Source organism: Monopterus albus, unplaced genomic scaffold (genome assembly GCF_001952655.1).
Source record: "Monopterus albus unplaced genomic scaffold, M_albus_1.0 scaffold34.1, whole genome shotgun sequence".
NCBI classification, from domain to species: Eukaryota; Metazoa; Chordata; class Actinopteri; order Synbranchiformes; family Synbranchidae; genus Monopterus; species Monopterus albus.
Window position 1 is genome coordinate 1369668 of NW_018127914.1, and position 25343 is coordinate 1395010.

Consider the following 25343-nt stretch of genomic DNA (forward strand, 5'->3'; position numbering starts at 1 on the left):
GTACTTATAATATGAAGTACTTTACATAGTACTGGGTAGCTTGTGAATTGCCCACCAGGGGATCAACAAAGTCTTACAATTATACAGTTTTGTTTTATTTATTTTAATCATTCTGATTAACTAGTTACTAGTTAAAGTTACCAAATAAATGTACTGAGTAAAAAGTAATATATTTTTCTCAAAAATACAGTGAAGTATGACGTAGCAGAAATAGAAAATAAAAAAGTAGAAATTCCTCAAAATTCTACTTAAGTACAGACTTGAGTAAATGTACTTAGTTACTTTCCAACCCTGACTGGTATGTGTGTATTTAGGTGTGTTCATGATGTAAGTCAACCATTTATTTGGCAATTGTTTATCAAAGCAGCCTGATCCACTAGGTGCACCTCCACTAGGTGCGCCTCAGTGGCCACTGAGCAGTAATTAAATGACCACCATGAAGACAAATGGATTAACTGAACTCCCGTCGTCTGTGTCCTTTCATTCTCACTCTTTCTCAAGCAAAGCAAAGAAACTATAGAGGAAGAAAAAGAGACAAAGTGCTGATCAGGCATCCTCCCTAAAGAAATCACCACACATTATATAACAGAAAATAATTCCCCCTGCTCTCTTTGTCTCTCTCGATTATATATTTCCACAATCTTCACTGTGTCTCTGCTTCCCCTCCCTCCCTGTGCTCTTCCTCCCTCAGGCTCCCTTCACTTCATCGCTGGAATATATTATGTCAAGTAACAGGAGCAATATTACCAGTTGGGATGGGGAAAAGAAGAGAAGAGGCAAAAAAAGAGAGAGAAAGAAAAAAAAAACAAGGGGAAAGGGGGAAATACTACAAGTAATAATAAGAACCAATATAATATTAAGACTGGAGGTTGGCTGAGGTCATATTGTGTCACTGCTAAAATATAAAGTCAAAGAATATCAGCCAGTAGATTTATGAGTCGTTCATTATTGATAGTGAGAAGGAAAGAGACTTATTAAGCTGAATCCAAAATCAGAAATGTTCAGAGGCAGCAATGAAGGAAGAAAGGTGCTTAAAACATTAGGCTTGCTGTTATGCTTATAGCTCCCATCTGGGGCACAGCTGCAGCAGCCATTTTCTGTGTCACTTTGTATGGGCTTCACATTTGTTTGGATTTAATTAGAGAACGTAATCATTCAATCAAGTACCTACTGGGAGAGAACAAAAACGACTCCAAATAAGCTTAAAATGATATACAAATTAAAGACTTTCTGGCACAACATACTAATATACCGATGAATGTGTTTGTGTGTGTGTGTGTTCTGGAAGCCTGAGATTGCATAGCCAGTAAAACAGTATTACTGACTTGTTGACAGTAATATTTTGAACTGTGGTGTTATAATTTCCCATCAGTTTGAGACCCTGAAAACTGAATTAAAAAGGCAATGATGTTATAATGGAATATTTAGAATTATGTCAATATGCAAAGAGAGTTTGCCTCTCTTCTTTTATTGTTTCCCTAAAATGACCTGTGCTTTTATAGAGTAAACCATATCAATTAAAATGTGTTTATGAAGCAAATCTAACAAACAGGAAAGCCACTTTGCCCTTAACTGAGTAAGAATAGCATAAATTGAGGTTTTTAACAAGTAGATAAACAAATACAATAAATCGCGTTTAAACCTGTGTGTGTTTCTACACGTGTGTGAGTACATAGCAGAGCACTGGGTGAGCATGAGGGCAGTCTCCAGGAACAGAGAGCAAAGCACCACTGCAAGAAAAGAAGTGGATCAGCTGGAGAGAAGGAGTTCAGGAGGCAAACACCCCATGAATATACAGGCTTTTTGCTGAGACTCTAAAACTTTTGCAGTGTGTGATATGAGCAAATCACAATGAATCTGTGTGGCAAAGCTGAGCAAGGCCTAGTACAGTAACACCTCCTACTACTTAAACTTTATTTGTGCACCAGCTGGGCTGTGGGTAAATTGCACATTATAGCTTGAGAACAGCTTTATGCCATAATCAATTCTGGAAAAAAAAACACTCAAAAGAGAAGAAGGGTCTAATTATGTTGATATATATCCAGTGAATATACAGTATATCCTGCTCTTGATTTTTGCCATGCGCAAAACACTTTTGACAAGCCTTGGGTAACTATGCAGCTGTTCAATGAATACATGAAATATCACAGCAAAAATGCAGCAATATTGGTGAAAGACAAGGTAACAATAAAGCCGCCACAATCTTCTCTCCTTAAAATCTTCATTCAAAGATCAGTCCATAACTGTTTGTGTGTCTCTGTGTGTGTCTTTTCAATAAACTTCTTATCAAAGCAAAAAAGACTTTTACATAATGAAACACATACCAATACAAGAAGGCAAGGGGTTATCCCAGGCTCTCCTTTCTCCTGTCATACACTTCAGTGTGGAAGCCCCATGCAGAGTGTAGCCAGGCTCACATCTGTATGTGATGCTGCTCCCAGAGAAATGACCTTGGTCGTTGACCTTGAAGCCAAACTGAGGCACGCCTGGGTCCTCACAATGAGATAATTCAAAACCTAAAGAGAGAAAAAGACAGAGAAATATTTTATACTTTTTTACAATACTCACTAAGGGACCTCTAAGGCTCACTAAAGAAAACAGATTTTGGGTTGTGTAGATGCAAAGCGTTAGTCTCGTAATATCTGGCACCCTCATGTATTCTGTTTAGAAGCTTGCAAATATCACATACTGTATCCTGTTAAGCTCTCATCACAATTTTGTAAAAAAAAAATAGACGAGATGTGAGACATACCAGTATTAGGAACCATATCAGAGCATGTATACACCTTATCCAATTTAATGTTGTTTTTCACAGTCTAAGCTTAGTTTCCATGGTAATATTCAGGATATTCTGTTTATTCGTGTGCACAATTTCAGAGAGGGAGATATGAAGAGCTATATAAATAGCTTACCCTTACGAGATTTTAATCAGGATTTGATCCCCGGTATTACCTGACAAACCGTGTGCGCCAAGATTTGACTTCCCCTGGAAGACTGCAGTAGGTGCAGGTCTAAATCCCTAAAAATTGCCACTGGCACTTTTACCATTCTTCAGTCATCATGACATCCAACCTGCCATCATTCCGACATCTAGTGTGAACAGCTGCCCATCACAAATTGTTCCATGTTAGACATGCATAAGAAAATAAATCATTATTTGTTGAATCTCTAAAGTTTTCTTGAGTTCCAGCCTTCATATTAAACATATGCATCTATAAACCTGGTGACTCATCGTTGCTGCTGCAGTTCTTTAAGCCAGTTTCTTTTGTTCGTATGGTGAACTCATTTGTGTATCAGTATGAGAAAGCTGAGCTGCTGAGGAGCTAGTGGGCCTCCTCTCTGCTCACACAGCCGAGAGATAACACAACTTCAAAGCCCTATGCAAATCATCCTGCATGACTTCATTTAAACAATTAGAGTTTCTAATTCCAGCCATGCATCTACTGCAAGAGAGCACAGTCAAATGTGGGTGTGCTTTGGTGAACATTAGAACACACCTTTAACACTCCATCCTACGCTGAAATCAGAGCTCTCCGAAACCTTTGTTAAACAAAAGTGACAGGTTTCTTTCAATACTGGAAGTAACAATCAGCTCTTTGATGGTTTAACAAATACAAACTATTCAGATTTCAATGGATTCAGCAAGAAGGGGGTATTATATTTGCCAGGAAGTAGTTTTAACTGTCACGTGGCATTTAATTGCCAAACGGATTTGATTCTGATACTGAATACCTGTAGCTTTTACTCCCATCCCAGTTTAACTGTATGTCATTTAACAGCATATATCTAAAGTCAGTTAGGGATGTGACAGCTCATCATAATAATTCAATCTAAGTAATAGTTTGGTGCATGTGAAAACACCCTCTGTGGTGTGAGCCAGGATGTAATCACCCATATAAATCAGGCAGCTTTCATTGACTTCACCACCCACATATAATCTACATGCCTGATTGGTCCAGGTACCCAAACACAGCATGTGTTAATACTGCGTTTTAAATTACTATCACCATAAATGATAGAGATCTGTATAACTTCTGTATTACAGAGACAGGAAACGCTTATGATTTTAAAGTATTAACCAATCTGCAGTGTATATTTTCTTCTTTGGTCATATAGACTTGTATATGCTGCACATTAAACCAGTTTACTCATCATGCAAATTGGATGAAGCTACATATCGGAGTGTGAGCACTGCTGATTTTTTAAATACACCAGCTTGCTACATTTACTATTCAAGATTAATCCAAATTTAAATTTAAACTAGTCTGAAATCTATATAGGATCTAACACTCCTGTTGTTTAGCATGTTGAACCACATGTATTATGGAGGTTCAAGATTAGGATATTTGAATGTAAAAAGTTTAAGCTGGTTTAGTGTGTGAACTTACTGGAGTAGACCAGTTTGAATCCCTCCCCTGTACTTTCTGCATCACTGTAAAATTCAAGCCACAGATGGTTTGATGTGGAAATCAGCGTCAGGCCTAGCATAGATGATCCCGTGAAAGCTCCGAGAACATGAGCTGTGTTGTCTTTGCCATCATAAATCTATAATAAGAACAGCACAATGCACTCATGGTGTAAATACATCAACACTGAACAGTTTAAAAACAGACAGGCAAGAAAAATGACCAACGTGTTTACCTTGAGTATATCCCCTTGGGCAAGATGAAAGGTTCGAGCAGAGATGTTGATGCCTTTCCCAGCCTGTACCTGCAGTCCACATGAAATCCAAATGAGATTTGCTGACAAACATGTAATTAATAATTTCCACTTACTTTCATTATGATTTAACATTTGCCCTAGCATGAGATGCTGAGAGTCTCAGTTACCCTTTTCTTAAGTTAATAAACATGAACACATTTAATGTATAGTAAAAGATATACCTGGATGCTGTAGATACACTCGTGGTTATTGTCGTAGTTCATTGGGTAGTTTGGAGAAAGAAGGATCCCTTCGTTGTTTATAACTGAAGAACCACACTCCGCTGATAACAAAGACAAAACCCAGAAATGATAAATATACAGTATAGAGACACATTTAAGGTCTTAAGCGTTTTAGAATGATGTGGAGTGCCCATTTGGGGAAACATCAGCCTTTGTTATGCCACAGAGTAACTCATATTTAAAAATTTTATTTGAAACAAATCTAGCTTGTGTAAGATTCACCTGACTTTTAAAAGTTATGCCTACTCTATAAACGAGTCAGTTCATTGTAAGCACAGTTTTAGAGAACACTTGTTGTCATTTGAGTGAAGCGATTCCTTTTTTCATCTTGCAAAAGATGATTCCCTTTTTCATATAAATGGATTAATCAACTTCTTGTGTGTGTGTGTGTGTGTGCATGAGACTAATTTAAGGACCCTTTTAAACAGCTATGCTGTCAGCCATCTACTTCTGTCGAGGAGAACGGGCAGCGGCTGATATGCAGAAACCAATTTACCTAAAGATACATGCTCGCTGCACTTCACATGAACCCTCTGTCTGCATTATATATGTTCATGTCCTCCCTTTTCCCCTCCCTCTCCTGATGCACTCCCTCCTCTGTCCCTCCACTGGTGTAATAGTCATATTACAGCTGTCATATTGTCAATAAATCACACAGCTACAGTTTCCATTTAGAAAATTACCTCTCCACCCTCTCTCTCTTTAACTCCCTTGCTATTTCTCTCTTACCCTCTCTATGAACAGTGCCTCTTTACCCTTCCCTGCTTTCAATCAGCTTTCCTCTGTCGTTTCTTGCAACGTTCTTCTTTAACTCTCCCTCCTTTTTTTGTTTTCTTCTTTTCTCTTCTTCCTTCTGCTTATGTACCATTTCCATTAGCAAAGGATTTTAAACAGAATATAATGTCCACAAATTATAGAGCAGTAGTGAAAACGATGATGTACTGTACTTGATTTTCTTTAGGAAACCACAGATATTCTAAAGACACCTCTCCTGCTCCAAACATCCTCGTGAACAGCGCTTTATGAAAAAAAATCAGCATGTTTAATCTGTTAGTGTTAAACCACAAATACAGGTAATCAAAGCAATTATTTTAACCTGCAAAGTACAGCACATTTCCTAGTTAATTAAAATCACAAAAAACCCTTGGGCTTTATGCGTCTTGACATTATTTGTATGCTCCATTTTACACAACAGAGGCTGCAGCAAAAGCAACCAAACAAATGATTGCATATCTCAGATATTAGAAAACAGGAAAGCAGCACATTGTACTATAGATGTTCTAATCTTGCCTCCCATTTCCTCTTCTTCACTCCTCCTAGAGGATGTGTGCCACATCTTGCAGCAACACAAGACAAAGAAAGTAAGACACAGTAACATGCACTACACCACAGAAACCTGGCACACAACACCCCTCCCACCTCTTTGCAAATTGATGACATAGAGCCAAACACATAAAAGGTCAGGGAGGGGGGTTAACGGGGCTTCCCTACAAGATGGTGAAGTTTCAGAGGATCTTCTCTGTGGGGAACTTTAGAGTTTTGGTCTGACTGCCCAGTAGACCATGCATCATGAGGATGCAGCGTACTACAGGGGAATAAAAACTAGAAGATTAAGATTATGCCAGAAGACCTGAGAGGCCACCCCAGTTCATAGATTGGAAGCATGTCAAGATGCAAGCAAGATGGGGTTGCCAGAAAGGGAATTAAAACAAAGTAAAATAGTTTTAAAATCAATATGGAACCTGACAGGTAGCCAATGTAATGATTTTATTTTATTTTTTTTAATTCTTAGTCTAGTCCTCATCAGCACTCAGGCAACAGAGCTCTGAATCAGTTGTAACAGATTTATAGCTTGTTTTTCAGTCACTTCTTTCACCTTTACTTCATTATCTTGTAAAAGCAAACTGACTGCACCTTTATAAAAGGATATTTGAACATTCAAAACTTTTATGTGGATCTTTTTGCTTGTCCAACTATGAATCTTAGGATTTCCAATAAGTGTTAGCAAGAATTTTTCTAAGATTACATATGAACATGGCTTGGTTTAGCTTTGACCGGGTACATTTTACAAATACGTAGCCAGTGCTACCATTTGCAATTTATAGTGCATGATGATTGATATTTAAAAAAATATATAAAATACATTTAAAAAAACTTAATTCTAAAATGTTTATAACCTTTATAACGGTTCTGACAGTATTAAAACGATAATAACAGTAGTGCTACTACATACCGACACATCTTGGTAAAGGTGCGCTCCACATTCTCCTCCCGCCACCTAGACAGATTAACTCCGGTGACCCCTCCAGGCGATATCCGATATTGCAGGAAAAAGACAAAGTGTCTCCAACTGCAAAACTGTAGCCGTTTCTTCTGCCAAATCGAGGCATTCCAGGGTCCTCACATGGCTCCAAAGTATATTCTGTAAGACATACTTTAAAATTGAATACATAACAAATAAAAAAATTTAACATTTAAAATAACAGGATGGATCAACACAGTAACACCTGCGCTTTTTATGTTTCTCACTATGTACAGTGCATACAGTTAAATTAATGCACGCCTGGGAAAAACATCTTGGTTAATTAAAAATAAGTTTAAAATATGTAGTTTTATTAATTTAATTTGCTGCTATGCCAAAAGAGTAAGTGAAAAATGATGAGATTAAAGCATAAAGACAATCTTTTAAAAAAAAAATCTGCAAATAAATATGGTATCACTGTCAAAGTCCAGAAATAAAAACCCTAATAACTAAAATAAGGCCGACTGTATAACCAGTAAATATTAACTGAACGATGCAAATGCCTCATGGACATGATGTCTCTCTCTGTGAAGAAACCCTTTGCAAACTATTTTCAATAATTATGTAACTCTAATGACAAAACAAACACACAAACTAACAAAATAATAAAAAAAACTGAGAAAATGCAGTTTATTAAAATATAAACTTTGCATGAAAGCTTATGCTGATTTTGAACATGCTGATTTTGTGTTTTGCAGGTTAGATACAGCGTGAAATTTATTTTGAGTGGGCTAAGACGGATGATGTGTATTTCAAAGTGCACTGCAGTATGACACAGCACGTTGATCATGTTAAGACTGGCACGCCACATCTATGGTGACACCTCTAACGGGTTACATTCTGAGCATCAGTTATGCCATATGGGAAGCAGTAAAACATTCCTCCATGCAGACCCAGATTCAAGCGCTCCTTTATGTGAGTGAGAGAATGCTGACGGGAAGCTAGGCAAAGGATACTGAATTATGAAGAGCAGATAGCCTTGGGCTTTTCTTAATGATGCACCTCAACTATCATTTTACATGAGGGTGCTGGTAAAGTAACACAATTATGTTTTCTGACAGCACTTATAACTTGCACGCATTCTCAGGACGCCAACGTTGAGGCTATGAGGAATCCACCGGCTTTTTTTTATATTGGGTTGCATGTAGTTTAATCTTTTGTAACCTTTCTCCTCTGAGCAGCTTTTTATTTTAAACTATTCACAAGGTTTTATGAGTGGTTCTGGAGGCCAGTAGTGAAATATCTGTCAAACATTCACTTGACACAGCAACAGTTCTGTGCTGGGGTGGCTATGCCATAAAGCAATATGTTCACTTAGTGTATGGCACATTAGGACAAATTTCTGTGCAGTCAACAAAAAGTACCCTGGACACCCTCTAAAGCAGTAATGATATCACAAAGTATAGACATGTTTCTAAACTGCCAAAGTTTTCCAAAAAGTGGTTGCCAAAAAAGCTTGGATGTGCATAGTGTTCTTGACATTTTTCAGTCATACAGGGGCTGCTGTCAGTTGCACTCCACTGAAACAGCTCTTGCCAGTATGTCAGATGACATTTTGATGCATGGTGATCTAGGGGCGCAAAGATGCATGTCTCAAGCCCTACTGACCACGGCCAACATCACAGCTAGGTGATGTGGTCAGGTGTGCGTATTGTGTAGCATACTGCAGTGCAGCTGTGCATTTGTGCCACACAAGCTGTGAAAAAAATGCCACCACTAGTTGGCAGTGCAAGCCAGATTTTAAGACTGAGTGCAGTAAAGATACAGTATATTCTACTACAGTTAATCCTAAAATGTTTGATTACTGTTTCAGTTCAATTGACTCAGATGGCAAATATTCTCAGAGCACCCTTATAAAACTGTTCTTAGTGTGCCCTGGCCTTGTCCTCGAGGTAAAGAAAATCTGTCATCATCTCTCTCTGCCATCATATAATTCAAGATCATTTTGATCACTTCAGAGTTCCACAAGGTCAGGCATCTGTCTGCTTCAATGAGCTGCTACAGCTTTCTATCAATACAAGGTAACTGTGCAAGGTAACTCTTCTGGTAGGGCCAGTTGTTCATTCTTTAATGTACTTGACTGTTTTCAGGTTTGGATTTGGATTTACAACAGACTTTTTTTCCCCCAGTATATGAATTAAAAGGAAAATCAACTTCTTGATATGTTAAAATGAAGGTAAATGAAATTCAGACTCAATATAACAGTACAACATAAGTACTGTATAGTTGAGCACATTACCTGAGAAAGTTATATTGAAGCCCTCATATGAAATTGAAAAGTCAGAGATGAATCGGAGCTGGGCTTTGAAGTTGCCGTAGAGACCAGCATTGATGTTGCTAGGTAACTCGTTGCCAGTCAGACGAGCCAGCGGTTGCAGGAAACTTCCGTTCTCAGTAACTAAGAGGTAATCATGTTGATCCTCCAGATGAAAAGAAGTGAACTGAAACTGGACTCCTGTTAAAAGCACATACAGAGACAAGTTCAAAGATACAGTACAGGAGGGACAAGAGGAAAATACTAGAAACTAGAGAAAACACTAATAACTCCTAAGTATGTGGTTGTAGTTTAGCAGTAGTGTGCTAGTGTGTGCTGCTTGCTACTGTCTCTCTCTAACAAGCAGTGTGGATCTCTGCGGGTCTCTTGCCTTTCCCATGGCTGACTTCAACAGTCCAGGTACAGTTGAGAGATGAAGGATAGCTGTCTGGATAGCCGGGACTAAGGATGGTTCCCCAGGGACCTCTAACATCCCCACCACATAGAGCTGGGCATGGGCAGGTTGAGAGAGAGAGTGAGAGAGAGAGGCAAAGAGTGAGAGATGTGCAGAGACAGCTGACACAGGCAGAGAGAATGTTAGCATCAAACAGTTGATATATTAAACAGATGTTTCCCTGTGGACCTTTAATATAGTACATACATGCATGCCCACACACAAATGCTATGAGGGGGAGAGAGAGAGAGAAAGCTCCTAAGAGTTGTGAGTAGAAAGCACTGACAGGTGCAAAATGTGTGTCTTGTCATACAAGAGTTAGTAGAAAGATACTGTTGTTTCAGTGTGTATTTCTTATGTTTCTGATTTATTCTTCCTACTCTTGCACAGGCATAAAAAGTGTCAAATCCACCACACAAAGGAATTATACAGAAAATATTTTTATATAAAATAGTTTAATGTCCCTATCCAGCAACTCAGTGCGACTACAGTAAGTAGCTCTGTGATTCAAATTATTTGTCATACACCTTTAAAGTGCTAGCTGCTAGCACATGGTGCATCAATAGTCTTATGCACTAAATGAGAGCACTTGTCTCCAGCACAACAAAATAAACACTTTCAGCTTGTATATACTCTCTACGTAGCTGTAATGAGCTCAGGCTTCGAGGTTCATGGTGCTAATTTAACATCTTCCATAATGTAATGACTTATCACAACTTCTAATGTATTTTCTTTGCAAATCCATACAGATGTAGGAACTCAAATTGTCACTCTCTGCTGCAATAAGTGGCCGCTGTCGCCGCGACTGTTTGTCATTTGTACAGTACGTGGACTTTTGCTTTGTCTGGTGTTGAATGTTTGAAATTCCAAAAGACCAAATATGTCATTTTTCAGCATTACCAGCAATAATAGGTTCTGTATAAAGCAACCAACTCAAAATCTACCAAAAACGCATGTGGCGAGTATGATATGATCCAAGGAATGTGAGCAAAAAAAAGCTGTGAAAAAAAAGTTGTTGAAGTATATGGAATTACTGGTGAAAATGCAAAGCTGCTTGTTACACCAAGTGACCATCTGGACAATAAGTGTAATTTCTTTTGCTGAGAAGTGGAGCTTTGAAACCATTTTACAAGATTTTCTTGCTTGGGGATTTATAGCCTCTGAGCTCCAAATTTGACTGAGGCAGACACAAAATAAAAACCCCGGGCAAAAACAATACTTGAATATTATTTAAACTAGTTTTCCAACACATTAATGCAGTACAATAACTGTGTAGTGTGCAAGAACTGTAAATGATCTTTTATTTTTACTATTTGATTTCAAATGATTCAAAGCAGTGATATTCAAAGCAGTGGAGCAATTCAAATGTTTCTTAGAGACTTAAAACATTTGAACTTCACAGTACAAACTCAGGATGACCCTGCAAGTTCTGCACACGGTTCAGTTGTGCCCATTGTTATGCTGTAAGAGACCTGTGCTTGCTCAGAGATGCTCAGAGTTGAGACCAGGTACTCAGAAAAGCTTGGAAAAGTCTGTTGCTCATTCTATGCATACTAATGTGTGCATGTGTTGCAAGGTGCTTCATTTCTGCTCGCTCCAGCCGCTTCATCTTACACTTGGCCGACTGGCCTGTCATTTTCTCTTACAATAAACCTATAAAATGCCATAACATTACCTCAAAAGTGCAACTGTGTCAGTGCAGCAACGAGAAGGTCAAACCTGAAAGTTCTGCTGAAGTTTCCTTGAGCAGGACATTTTACCGGCAGATAAAAGTCACAAGACTTTACCCCGCTGACCAGTGCTACAACCACATAAAACAGACATTGAATATGTTATCAAACCTCAACAGAGCGTCCGTATCTTCACAATCTACCTCTATAGTATTACAGTAGCAGCATCTCTCAAAACAAGGGTGTGGAGTTAAAATATTTCCAAGCTAAACAAATACTCAGATGCAAGAAGGCATACAAGCATATCATATAGACAGTCTGATACACACATTTATGCACCAACACTTGCATGCACTTACAGTATGTAGTGTTGGTAATTATTAATACTTTTCTGCCAGGAAGCTCTAATGCTAAATGCTGAACTATGTGAGAAATTTGAAACACTGCATTAACATCTACCTCTGCCAATTTCCTTCTTTTCCTATCTCACTTTCTTTCCGTCTATAGATCTCCTGTCATCTTGCTTTTTCTCCCCCCTGCCCCTGTCACCTGCATCAGGAGATCTGTCCATCCTTTCTCTTGTACTTTATCTGTGGCTGAATTGAATGATATGAGAAAGAATATATAAAGCAAATACAGCTTTTTGGGACCATTTTGTCATTATCTATTTCATATTTTTAACTATATCAGACAAAAGAATGTTGCTTATTTTCATCTCCATTAATATCCAGTATGAACAGCATGTGCTACATTTTAAAGAGCTGAGTTAGCTGCATTTTGGCTCTGTTCATTGCGTATTAGTTGTCAAATATCAGGGTAGGCCATTTCTTACCAATCATAGGAGCAACCAGTTCCAATGTTTGTTTTGGTACATAATGCATCAATGTAATATAATGGCATTCAGCCTGCAAATTCCAGGCATCGTTCTTTATGTTTATATGCTCATACTGCCTCTGTGGAGAAAGCCACTGCCAGTCCCAGGAACTGTGCAATACAAATATGGTTACCAAGTGAATTAGCCAACAAGCCGAACCAAGCACGCAACCACAAAACTGATGCAGTAGTGCTGCATCTTTCTTTCCTTCCTCCACTGCTGCTCAGCCATGACTGGAAGAGGAGAGAGAGAGAGAAATTCCCCTCCTCACCTCACCTACCCCTGTGTCCCCATCACACCTTGATGTAAGAGAGAAGAGAGAGGAGGTGACAGCTAGTGCAGGCTCTCGTCAGCCGTACCTCAAACCTCCCTGTATTCACAGTTCACATAGGAAAGGAGGTGATAAGAGGCACATGGATAAAAAGGCCGCACAGACTTACAGGCAGAAACATACATGTGCTGACACACAACATTATGCTGTCCATGCCCACAGATCTCTGAGCTCTGCAATGAGCAGCCTTCACTGTAATTGACTCAGAGTGTGTGTCTATTTGATTTAATCTGCGGTTGAATCAAATAGAGGGATGCTATACAGGAATGTGAGCTCCACTGCTGCTATTTTCGTAATACTCAACATTCAAACTCAACAATACTTAACATATTTACCATCACATGTAGGTAAAGGGTGGCTCCACCAGTGGTTCTTCTCACATACTAATGGTTCCTCATGGTTGAGTCTGTAGCCAGAATCACAGCCAAATGAGACTGTAGACCCAATGGAAAAATCCTGCCCATACCGAATGCCATTGACAGGGATACCAGGGTCCAGGCATGAGTAACTGTCCACTGTAACACCTGTCAAGAAAATTTTAAATATCTAAATAGTATGTAAATAAAGACTAGACTTCCAACTTCAGGTTTGCTAATTGCTATAATCTGAAAGTCACAAATGGTTTGATTTTTCTACATGACGTGAGGCCAGCCTTGAAACTGTGGACTACTAGTGTGATGATGTCTCGTGATATCTTGCAAAAGCACCTTACATCCCAGTGTGTGTGAGTGTGTGTAGTGTTTCCTTATATAGTCAGTAAATGGATCTGTTGTATTATGTCATAAGTGCATGTGGATTAATTTGAACTGTAGCACAAGTAGCATGAAGGACAATGTATCTAATTCCACCTTGTATCTATGAATTCCTGTGGACATAATTGTTAATGTTAATTTGCTGTATTTGTTCTTGACTTACTTTCATATAATATTTTGAAGCCAGCATTTGATCTGCTGTTATCTGTGGTAAACAGCAGATAGAGGAAGTTGCTGCTGCTAAACAGGAACTGGGGGACCTGAGTACCATTAAAGGAGCCAATCAGAGGAGACAGGAGGTTTGGCCCATCATGAATCTCCAGGAAGTCATAACCCAGCTCTGTCTGGAATCTGAAAAAAAAAGGTTATATTAGAATGTTATATTTTCTTGATCATTACTTTGATGGTAAAAATAATTTTGTCAGTGAAATTCTTCTTTTGGGATGAAACCATTCATGTTAAACTTAAAAAAATAAAGGCAACACATGAGCTGGTAAAGGTTCAAGCTTATGATATTCACTTTATGCTAGGTCTATTTATGGCATCCAAAACAAAACACAGATTTAAGAGCCTGACACTTCTGGTTGAGTGTACAGTATATATTAGTGATACTTGAACTAAAGATTCACAAGCTCACTTAAGGGATGAATCGCTTTGATTACCAATTGCCCCTTAAAACCTCTGAAAATTATGTTGTGCAGCTGCAAAATAATGACTACAGATCACAAGATAATCACAACAATAAAGCTCATGCTTTATATGTTTTTTTGTTAATTGGTAATTGAGTTAACATGCTGCAGGAAGACAGTAAGAAAAGTTTTAAAGGTCTAGTCTTTCACATTTTGTATAAGTTGATGAGCCAATACTGTTTAATGCACTTTACAGTAAAATAAAGCTGAAACAGAAGCTCAAACTAATGAAAAATGATGTTAAAATAGCCTCTAACATCTTGCTTCTATCCCCAGTTCACAGCTCAGAGAACAAATAATATAAATAAAAATATTGCCGGGTCTTCCGAATCAGTAAACAACTCCCACTATTAATAATACACCCTATGAAATTTAAGATATTATTATATTCTTGGTGAATCTCCATAGAAGTCTAGTAAGTCTTTGCTTGTCAGAAGTAATTGATAATGGTGACAATTCTGATGAATCTGAACAATTTTGCCTTTTCAGAGCTCAGAGAGCCTTTATAATACGCAGAATCAAAGAATTATGCCACCCACCTGTCAAATGTGATTTTGATGGAGCGCCCAGGTTCTGATTCAATCACCCACTCGCAGCTGAGTGAATCTTTATAGTAACCAGGCCACCCAGGAGACAAAATCACTCCACTTGGGGCTGAATAGTGGCCTCCACATGGAGCTGGTGGATAAGAGGAGAGAACAAGAGGGAGGGCAGGGGAGGGGAGAACAGAGGATATAAATAAAACAGAAGCTGAGAGATGATTTGTATCAAGACCATTCAAGTCTAAAATGAGTCAAAGTTAAGTTCTAGTCCAAGCTGAGGTGTGGTGAGTGAGAAATGTCACAAAACCTGAACACATGTTTTATTCAATCAGTTTTTTTTGTCTGAAAGTTGGTTTGCTATGGCAGCAAACTGTCTGGTGAGAAATATTTCATTGAATTTAGTTCATATATTTAAACAGACTTTTTTGGCTACTTCAGGAAAGAGCATCACATTGTAAAGACGAACTGACAAATTACACATAAACTACTGCCTCTTTACACATCAAGCAGGTGTGAAGCAACATTAGCGTTCATTTGAAACAGTTATGTTTCTGGACACCTCATGAATATAGGTCTAGTATTTACTCTGGTTTGAACTTTATTTAGGTCTCCATTAGCGCCTGAGGGAAAGCTGCTAAAATATTCCACTTTCTTCACCAGCTATTTACTAACTTTGTGATGATTTAGGCAGATAGCATATCGTGGGCTGAGCAAAGCTTTTTGCTCTCAGTCAACTGAAACGATGTAGATTTGTCACTATGCGTCTTCCACATTGCACACAATCATTTAACCAACTGTTAATATAAAACATTGATAGAGGAGTGTTAACCTGTATGCAACAATCATGAGACTGACTGATGAACAAACGTATACATTATATTAATACTCATTCATCAATAGAATAGAAGAAATATTGTTAATATTTCTAGTGTAATACCACACAATGTAAGAGTGGCATACAGTATGTAATGCAAGAAATGTACAGACATGTGGTATATGAAAGGCAAAACCAACATAAAGTGTCCTAGTAAGATGCTCGGACACCATGTGCCTCCTGAACAGCATCAATTCAATTTCACTGATTCTGCAAGTCTGAACTCTACTGGAAGGATGAACACCATTCTTCCAAAAGTCATCCCCTCATTTGGTGTTTTGATGATGGTGGAGATGCTGTTTAGCACGGTAGGTGATCAGCTGGGTTGAGGTCTGGTGACTGTGAAGGCCATAGCGTGTGATTCACATCATTTTCATAATTATCAAACCATTCACTTCACTGACCCCTTGTGCTCTACGGATGGGGCCACTCTCATCCTGAAAGAGACCACTAATTTATTCAGGGTTTTCCTTTAATTTGTCATCCATCTCTATGGTTAATATTTAAAAGAACATGAACAATTGAGCATATCCATAATCATCATTCATAACCCCAAATAAGAATGCTTAGAATACTGTTACTGTTATCCCACTGATGCATTAGCCAGAACCCATTCTGTTCCACTCTTCTTTTAAATTTGATCTTGTTTAGAGTATAACTTAGTGTCTGAAATCAATTGGTTCTGGCCTGTACCTCTTGAATACAAGTGAGTGTATTTTCCATTCAAGTTGTTACAAACACACATTAGCTACAATGAATCTGGCCACATTAAATGACCTGGAGCACAATTAACATAGCCTTTCTTTGTACTATCAACAGTTCCATCAAGTAGTAGTGTTAGAGTTCTGCTTGTCTTATGCTAATTATATCTATTGTTGGAGTTGCAGATGAAGCAGTCATAAAGTGTTAGTCCTTTTGTTCCATGTTGAAATTAACAGCTCGAATTCACGTTTCTATTTTTGTGTGCTCTCATACAAGCTGTTGGTTAAACTTTGCTGAACTAGCTGCAGCCAAAGTGGAGTGGGTGTTGTGAGCAATAAGCAGACTTTTTTGACTTTTCAAGGAAGTGTTTGCAGTTTCTTTGACGGCTATAAAATAGCACTATGGTAATTATATCCAGTTATATCTAACATATTCACATGTTAACTTCAGATTTGGGTTATAGGTCTCCATAGATCTCTGTAACCATAAAATTTACAAGTAATCTTAAATACTGCTACAGTCACAGTATATATTTAAGTTAGCAGCTCTATCTGTGGCAGCTGTGTTTTACTGGGCATTTAGGTTAGCTGCCCACCTCCATATTTTTTCCTTTTCTCAAACTGACAGCAAATAATTTCCACAGCCTGGGTCTTAATGCTGTGGCAATGATGATATCTTGGATGACATATTGTTCTCAAGGTAAGAGTGGAATCAGCAATCTAGTCAATATTTACCTTCACACTTCGGAATGGGCCCACTCCACATGACTTTTCCCCTTTCTAACTGGCAGGAGATGGTCTCGGTTCCTTGGGTTTTGATAAAACCATCCTCGCAGACCACAGAGATGGAGCTGCCAAGCTGGAAGCTGTCTCCAAAGCGACGAGCGTTGATAGGAATGCCAGGGTCTGGGCACTCATTATGGCCAAATGCTAGAATAACAATTTGCAAGGAGACGCAGATATGAGGAAGATGCTGGAGACTACAGGCTCACAGAAAGAGACACATACATTACACAAGAAATGTTATTAAAGACAATACATGTTCTTTATGGGCACTTGAAAGCTACATTTTGCTCATCATTTTGAAAAAAAATGATGATAATTAGTCATATAGATATACTGTATAGTAACAACATGAACAACTTGTTCACTTCTGGCCAGGAAAACATCTATAAATGTCTACTGCAAATTTCCTGTTCTATATTCCTGCGCTGTCTTTGCTCATATGCTCATTTCCCACGCTACAGTATTGCTGCACTGTGCTTGGGTTTGATCTAAGCAATGTCATTTCTGATAAAATTCATTTGAGCATTTCTGCTTTAGTATACAGTATGAGCTGGTTCATCAGATTAGAAGGCAATAAAGTCCAACTTTAAAAAGCTCATATTTTGCCAGTTGAAGCTGGTATTTTTATGATAGAAAGATTAAAAAATGACAAATGCAGTAACCCAAAAAATAAAAAAATTGTCAGGCATACACAGAATGGTGCAAGTTGAAATCACATATATCATCAGAAAACCTGTGAACAACACACTTTAGCATTTTGGGAAAGATGTCTGTTTGCAATCAAACCGGTCAGAAGAGAAGGTCAAGATCAATTTCCATCTCTGTTTGTTCAGTATTGAGACGTGTCTAGCCTAAATTAGCTCAAAGACTGCAAGCAGGGGCAAGCAGTTGCCCTCCATCAAAAATAAAAAAAAAAAGTCTTCCAACATATCCAAAACTCTTATTTACTGTGCATGTTTGTATCCTGTTGTCTAGCAAGCTAGTCACCTCACAGTAATACTGGCACTAGCGGTCTAGGCTAGCGGAACAGGCATGCCTAAATTGAAAATACAGTCGTATGTAAAGTGCTGCCTTATGGGTTCAAAACAGAACAATGCCTCAACTTCAGTCTCCTGCATTATTCTGCTGTGGTGCTGCTATCAATATTAATAAATAGCAGCAAACAACTTGAAAAACATACAGAATGTTAATATACTATTGCTACATTTCACCTTGTTTGCAGCACAGCAACTGAATTGGTAATTTACCTGCATTTCAACAGAAAAGGAGAACAAAATGAAATAGAAAAATGACATACTACTGTAAGTGATATTAAATCCTCTTCCTGACATGGAGTGATCAGCCTGAAACTCCAGCCTCAGCGTGTTGGTATTGGACGTCAGATGGGAGGGGCTCTCAGCTCCAGAGAACCTCCCGATGACGACGGCGTCATTTGTCTCTCCATCTTTCACTGTTAGGGAATCATAAGGTGCCTCAAGGTCAAAGTCATTAAATGCCAAGTGGATCCTGGACCCTGGGTCTGATTGGATGAGCCAGATACAGTTCATGTTGTTCCCATAGCCTTCTGGGTAATCTGGGGAGAGGACAGTTCCTGAGGGAGCTGTGAAGTTGGACATGCAGGGGACTGTGCGAGGAGGACAGGTACAGAAAAACAGATGGAAAGAGACAGACATACAGGCAGTCAAACAAACAGGCCAATAATTTCTGTTAAATATTCATCTCCACAGCATCATCGGTCATCATCAGCTCCAGGCCATAATAAACTCTGTACTATCACCATGGTGACAGGTCAGAATGAATGTTATCAGCATCACAGCAGAGCACATCTTTTTTTTTTATTCTATCCTCTGAAGCCAAATCCCTGCAAATCACATATGAATGATTTTAATACTTACATATGCATATGGGGATGTTTGCCGACCACTGATTGTTGTCTTGGCAGGAGATTGTTTTTTCTCCAATCAGTTCGAAGCCAAACTGGCACTCAAACCTTAGGATACCTCCATTTAAAAAGCTGTCCCCTTCTCTTATTCCATAGAGAGGAGTCCCAGGGTCACCACAACTCTCTTTGTCAATTTCTATAAAGACACAGTATAAAAGTATCATTAGCATCAATGTGGACCTACTGTGGACCAGGCCAAATGACAGATGTTAACATGGCTCATGATCCAGCATACATGTGTCAGGGTCACTTAGGCTGTATATAGTTTGTCAAATAGAGGCAAAATAGAGGCAAAAACACAAAGGAAATGCCTAAGATGTCTCCGCATTCAGCCTTTCATTTTCGCACTTGCAGGTCCCTTTATTTCAGCGGAACTGTCCAGTCATTGTCCCACCCGTGTAACTGCGTACCAAGGAAAAATGCGAGGAAAGAGAAAGTGAGGAATCATCCTTCAAGATGGAAGACTGGAATGACTCCTGGGTCAAGTGAGGAGCGAAGAATGATCAGTTAAAGGAATTGGGATTCACCCCAGATACCACTGCATTTCTCATCTTCCCAACCAGCTAGCCATACCCTCTGGTACAACAGGCCCTCATTTCCCCTATTCCTACCAGCCCATCTTTGCCTGATGGTCAATATTGCTGTGTGTCTGCTTCCAAATAAACATTGATCCTTGTATCACCCTGCATGTATTCTGTTTCCTCCCATGTTCCTGTGAATCTGTTCTTAGACGTGCTACTCTATCTGGTCCTCACCTCCCTGCCTTGCTCTGCTCTTTGGAAATTTGTTCACATAAGGTCCCTTTAAAGGTGCATTAACTAAGTGAAAATGGTTATAAGGTTATAAGAAGCATCTTTCAAAATGCGAGTAGTTATTTCAAACCATCAGCCATGGAGGGCCTTGGCAGCTAAATGTCTGAAACAATTAATATGATTTTAATTTCAGAGTAATTTGAGCTTTGTGTAATGTTGAACCAGAATGTTCTGCTTGATTGCCAAATTCACAAATTAGTCAACTAACACTAGTGTTGGGCTGAAGGCTACCTTTAGTACAGTTTGCTGCAACCAGGCATCCATAGTTCACATCATAGGTTCAGGAAATATGACAAGATGGGCAAAGAGCGCTAAGGAGTGATTTCTGGTTTGAGTTTGTGTGCACAGCTTCAGCGTCTGTGGTTGATTCCTCTGACACTGTAAATAAACTTGATCACAACTTAAAAGTCTGTGATTACATAATGTCAAAGCAGCTTTTATGAGATAACATAAGAAACTGAATTGTGAAGCTCTTGAAAATCATGACAAATAAGACACAGTGATCACAACAAGACCATAACAAAGATACGGTATGTGTATAGTACGAGCACTTCTTACACACAGACTGCACATGTTGATCACATTATATTTTACAAATGATTGACGCTGACTAAAATCTGTGTACCATACATGTCTAACGCATGGGTCACAAATATGGTGGCTGCTTTTTGTGAACTGCACAATATTGATCTTGCAAATCTGGTCAAATGGTCCTCTGGTTTGCAATGTTTATTTCAAGATCCATTATAATATGCATTTACATTATTTTGCCAATATTCTGTGACTATAACCTGCAGCTTACAGCCACACTAATGGCTATTTTTGACCAACATGTTTCCTGAGCCTTTTTTTTTTTATGTAAGAGTGACAATACACTGGAAATATGACTCAGCTTTATGGTGTTAACTTCATCTTTATTTTTCTTGTTCTGTCTGACCATAAGGTTACACAGATCTGTCTTTCATTCCATGTAAAGGTGCCACTGTGTCATCATAATTCTCTTTAAAAATTTTGTGTACAACATTTCTGGAAACCGACCCTCCATTTTCCCAAGCTTCCTCTCTTTTATTCCCCTGCTCTCTTCTCCTTTTTTCAGTATTATTTACAGGAGTGGCCCATGGCAGGAAGCAAAGGTGTGTGCTTTGTGTTCATGTTTCACTGTTAGTATATACTGTATATGTGTGTATATGGGTGTGCGTGTCTGGGTGCGTGTTTGTGATGTATTGCATTAATTTCCATCATGACATTGTCTTTATGAGAGCCACAGACTCAACCAATCATAACCTGCCTAACACAAGCGCTTGCGCGTGAACACAGACACACAAACACATAGCAGAAGAACGGAGAACGAATTGCTTTGGAGAGAAAACAGGTATGCTATTGGAACATTCCTGTACTATTACTCTCTCATACACACACACAGGCTACTGTACATGTGTGCACCAAACACGCACATTTAAACAAAGCCACACGACCACACATCCACAGCCAGTCTCTCTCTTAGCTTTGCTCATACTGTAGGGATACACAAATTTCTCTTTCTCACACTCAAACACACACACTTGAATAATCATACTGTGTGTGTAACAACAAGGCTGACAGATTCACAAAGGGGATTAGGCTCCTTAAAGTTTATGTATATGTGTTTGTGTGTGTGTGTGTGTGTGCAACTTCAATATTATGTTTACAGTATGACCGTAAATTGAGCCCCTTGCTGAATGCAGTGCCTGCAAGATTTGAAGAAAGTAAGGTAATAGATTTTGGGGATATAATGAGACTGAAAAACCTATTGTTTGTTTCTCTTTTGTGACCATTGTGAAATAGATTTTAGAGTGAGGTTGCTACGAGTGATCAAATGCTGAATGTTTCACTGTACAGTCTATGATGGTGTGCTTTATTTTCTGACTGTGCAACCTATTCCACTGCCTCAAAAACAAAAGCAACATGCATGAAACCCATCAAATAATAATCTAAGATAGCTATAATACTCACAGAAGAAGATGGATTGAGCGGAAAGTCTAATATGTACACTTGAGCAAGTCTGCAGTGTGAAAAAGAAATAGGCTAATTAGTTTGTGGCTGTCTGAATCTATGACCTGAAGGGAGTGGCTCAGATTGATTTGTTCACAGTGTGGACATGAGTGAGGATACACTGTTGAATGAAAATGATCTAATTTATTACACTTGTAATACTGACATTTTTTTCTGCCTCTCTCAGGTTCCAAACCAAGCCACTGAGGAGCTGTTGTGGATTGATTTGATAGGAGATGTGTGTAAGTGCGACACAGACTCGTTAAATTATACAATCTCTTCCAGCCCTTGTTACAAACAGTGCACAAAATATTTTTTATACTCAATGGTGTAACTCCCAAATGCCTGTAATTCTCTGTAAATTGGACTTTGGGATCACAGATAATAATTGGGCTGTTTTCTTTGATCTGGACACATCACAGTGCAGAAATACACCTCTTCAGTCTGCTGTACAGGCCCAGACTTGTGACCTTGTAATAGGCTTCTCATTCCAACATAATCAGTGATTTTCAGGCTATCTTCACAAAGACTCCTGCAATCATCTGTGTACAGAAAGCACAGGTGAGAGAACAGGACACCCACATCTCAGGGGCATTTTTGTCATTTTTGTACCACTAAGATATAACTGGATCTTCCTCTCCCCATCTGAGACCAATACATTAGAAAGAATAAATAAACATAACATCAGCGAACACACTATTGTCTTGAAGGCACTGTGTTATACCAAAACAAGAGAGTAAAACCAACAAAACCCTGTCAGGACTGTACTTAAGAAAGGTTAAAGCAGCCTTTTTCAAACCGATACACAGCAGTGCTTACAGTAAAAACAGAGTTTAATGGGTCCTTAACCATCTGGAGCTACTTCTTGTTTTTGAGACTGCAGCTACAGACCTGGATGAGTATACTGACACTGTAACATCATACATCAGTTTCTGTGAGCCAATTAAGACTCTCTGCACATACAATAACAACAAGTGTTGGTTCACAGTGAAGCTCAAACAGCTCTGTCATGCCACTCTTATAGGAGTGGGGACAGGATCCTGTATAACCAGTGACAAAGGAGATCAGAGTAGCAAGGAGTAACTAAAGACCCATCGTCAGGGTAGAGCAGGGGTGTCAAACTCAAATCACGGCCAAAATGGAAATTAAACCACAGTCACAGCTGCGGGCCAAACAGGATTAACATTTATTGAACAATCTAAAACTGACAATGATTTAATCAGAAATATGAACTTGAACAGACTGCAACAACTATTTACTCAATAAAATAAATTTGAAAAATTCAACATATTTCTTCCCTCAACAATAACATCAAGCCAGCATAATTTTTGTTGTAGCTTTTTTGCGTATTTCCTGCCGCAACTGCAGTCTGTCTTTTAATTCTTTGACAAACTGTTTTTCTTGGAGGCTAAATTTCGCATACTTAGCTCCGTGTTCCGTCTCAAAATGCCGACGCATGTTGTAATACACCACCGACACTGCTCCATGACACAAAAGACACACGGGTTTTCTCCTTGAACCAGAAATATATATTCGCTTTCGTTAAATTACCTTCCTTCTGCTTCAACCTTTCTCTTCTTGGACATTTTGGAATTAATTGTTAGCATTTCTCATTTCCACTTGTCAGGAAGTTGCCGGTTAAATGCTGAAGGCTAAACACTGCCATCTAGTGGCGGGATGCCAAATCTTCGCGGGTCCCGAAATCGACGTGCATTGCGGGAGATGTAGTTTATGGTCAGTGTATGTTTTCAATTAGTATAGACTTTTAAGACAACCATACGCATTTTACGCTTTCGAGGGAGACATAAAATGATCCGACGGGCCTTGAGTTTGACACATATGGTGTAGAGGAGCCTATGGAACATCACCTTTTACAGGAAACCATCGCCCCCTGCTGTGGACAGCCATCAACTAGCTGATGAAATGAATAAGTTTTATTGTAGGTTTAAAAGGCAGAACTCTAAACCACGTTCTCACCTCACCTTAGACCCACAACAAGTACCTGCTTCCCCCAGGACCACCTCTCTTCCCTTTAGCTCCCACCTCTGAGGGTCTGTGACAAAGATGTGTGTAGCCTTTTTAAAAAGCAATAGATCCAAAAGGTATCAGGGCCAGATGGTGTGACCCCCTCTTGCCTGAAAGTCTGTACCAACTAGTCAGGTCAAATTTTTACACAGATCTTAGTAGATCACTGGAGCTTTGTGTAGTCCTCTCCTGCTTCAAATGCTCCACCATCATCCCAGTTTCCAAGAAACCTTCCATCAGGGAACTAAATGACTACAGACCTGTTGCTTTGACATCAATAGTCATGAAGTGTTTTGAGAGGCTGGTGGTGGTCCACCTGAAGGCCATCACAGACCCCTGGCTGGATCCCCTGCAGCTTGCCTACCAAGCAAATAGGTCAGTGGATGATGTGGTCAATGTGGCACTGTATTACATTCTGTTACATCATGACTCACCAGGGACCTATGCTCGGATCCTATCTGTGGACTTCAGTTTGGCATTCAACACCATCATCCCAGACATCTTCTGCTCAAAACTAACCCAGCTCACTGTACTTCCTGCGTCAGCTCAGGAAGCTCAACCTGTCTCAGGAGCTGTCGATTCCGTTCTATAGAGGAATCATCGAGTCTGTTCTCTGCTCTTCCATCTCTGTCTGGTTTGGCTCAGTAACCAAAAAGGACATGAACAGACTCCAGCGGACAGTTAAAGTCTGCAGAAAAAAATCAGGGGCAGTTGGGCTGGAGTCAAATTCCTTGTATTTTTGATAATACTTGGCAATAAAGTTTATGCTTCTATTTCTGCTCATCTAGTATAACACCGGTTTGTCAGTCACTGTCTATTTAATCTATTCAAGTACTTAGGAAACCCCACTGAAAGAGAAGTTGCTATTGACAGTTAAAATGAGGACATGTAATGCAGTTCACAGTCCTGTGACTAAGTAAGCCCGGCTCTTCACAGGTTACGTCTGAAGCACACACACAGGCATATATTTGCACATACAACCAAAAACATGGTTGGCTTTGGCTCACTAGCCCAATACCAAGGTTAATGACTGTAAAATTGAGCCACATTTCTGGTTATGTTGTGAATGAATAATTCATGAATTCATATTTCATGGTGTTTCAGCCACTCTGAATGAAATGCTGTTTAGTGCTATGTGATTAAGAGAGTCCTGTTGAGTATTACAGTGCTGCATGCAGGAAATATTCACATTAATGCTGTCTGGATTCACACTAAGCATGCTGTTCCAGTTACATTTCTTTAACAAAAATATATTTTTCTTCCTTGGTCAAGCTGTTTTCTCTATCGCTCTTATCTCCTCTATTTAAACAAATCATGTAGATACATTTTGTTTAAACACAAGTTTAAAAAAGACACAAACT

The 25343-nt window shown here is 39.0% G+C and overlaps 1 protein-coding gene across 1 annotated transcript in view; it reads right to left on the reverse strand.

The window, feature by feature from the left end:
* LOC109958800 (CUB and sushi domain-containing protein 3-like) overlaps positions 1–25343 on the reverse strand; it is a 314581-nt gene that overhangs the window by 68917 nt on the left and 220321 nt on the right. The window contains exons 13-25 of the mRNA XM_020597718.1: positions 19068–19250; positions 18470–18796; positions 17122–17316; positions 14809–14947; positions 13744–13931; positions 13164–13352; positions 9891–10007; positions 9485–9700; positions 7177–7365; positions 4884–4984; positions 4642–4710; positions 4389–4545; positions 2325–2516 (exon numbers count right to left, since the gene is read on the reverse strand). Of these exons, the coding sequence (XP_020453374.1) occupies positions 2325–2516; positions 4389–4545; positions 4642–4710; positions 4884–4984; positions 7177–7365; positions 9485–9700; positions 9891–10007; positions 13164–13352; positions 13744–13931; positions 14809–14947; positions 17122–17316; positions 18470–18796; positions 19068–19250 (2262 nt within the window). The remainder of the gene's footprint in view (positions 1–2324; positions 2517–4388; positions 4546–4641; positions 4711–4883; positions 4985–7176; positions 7366–9484; positions 9701–9890; positions 10008–13163; positions 13353–13743; positions 13932–14808; positions 14948–17121; positions 17317–18469; positions 18797–19067; positions 19251–25343) is intronic.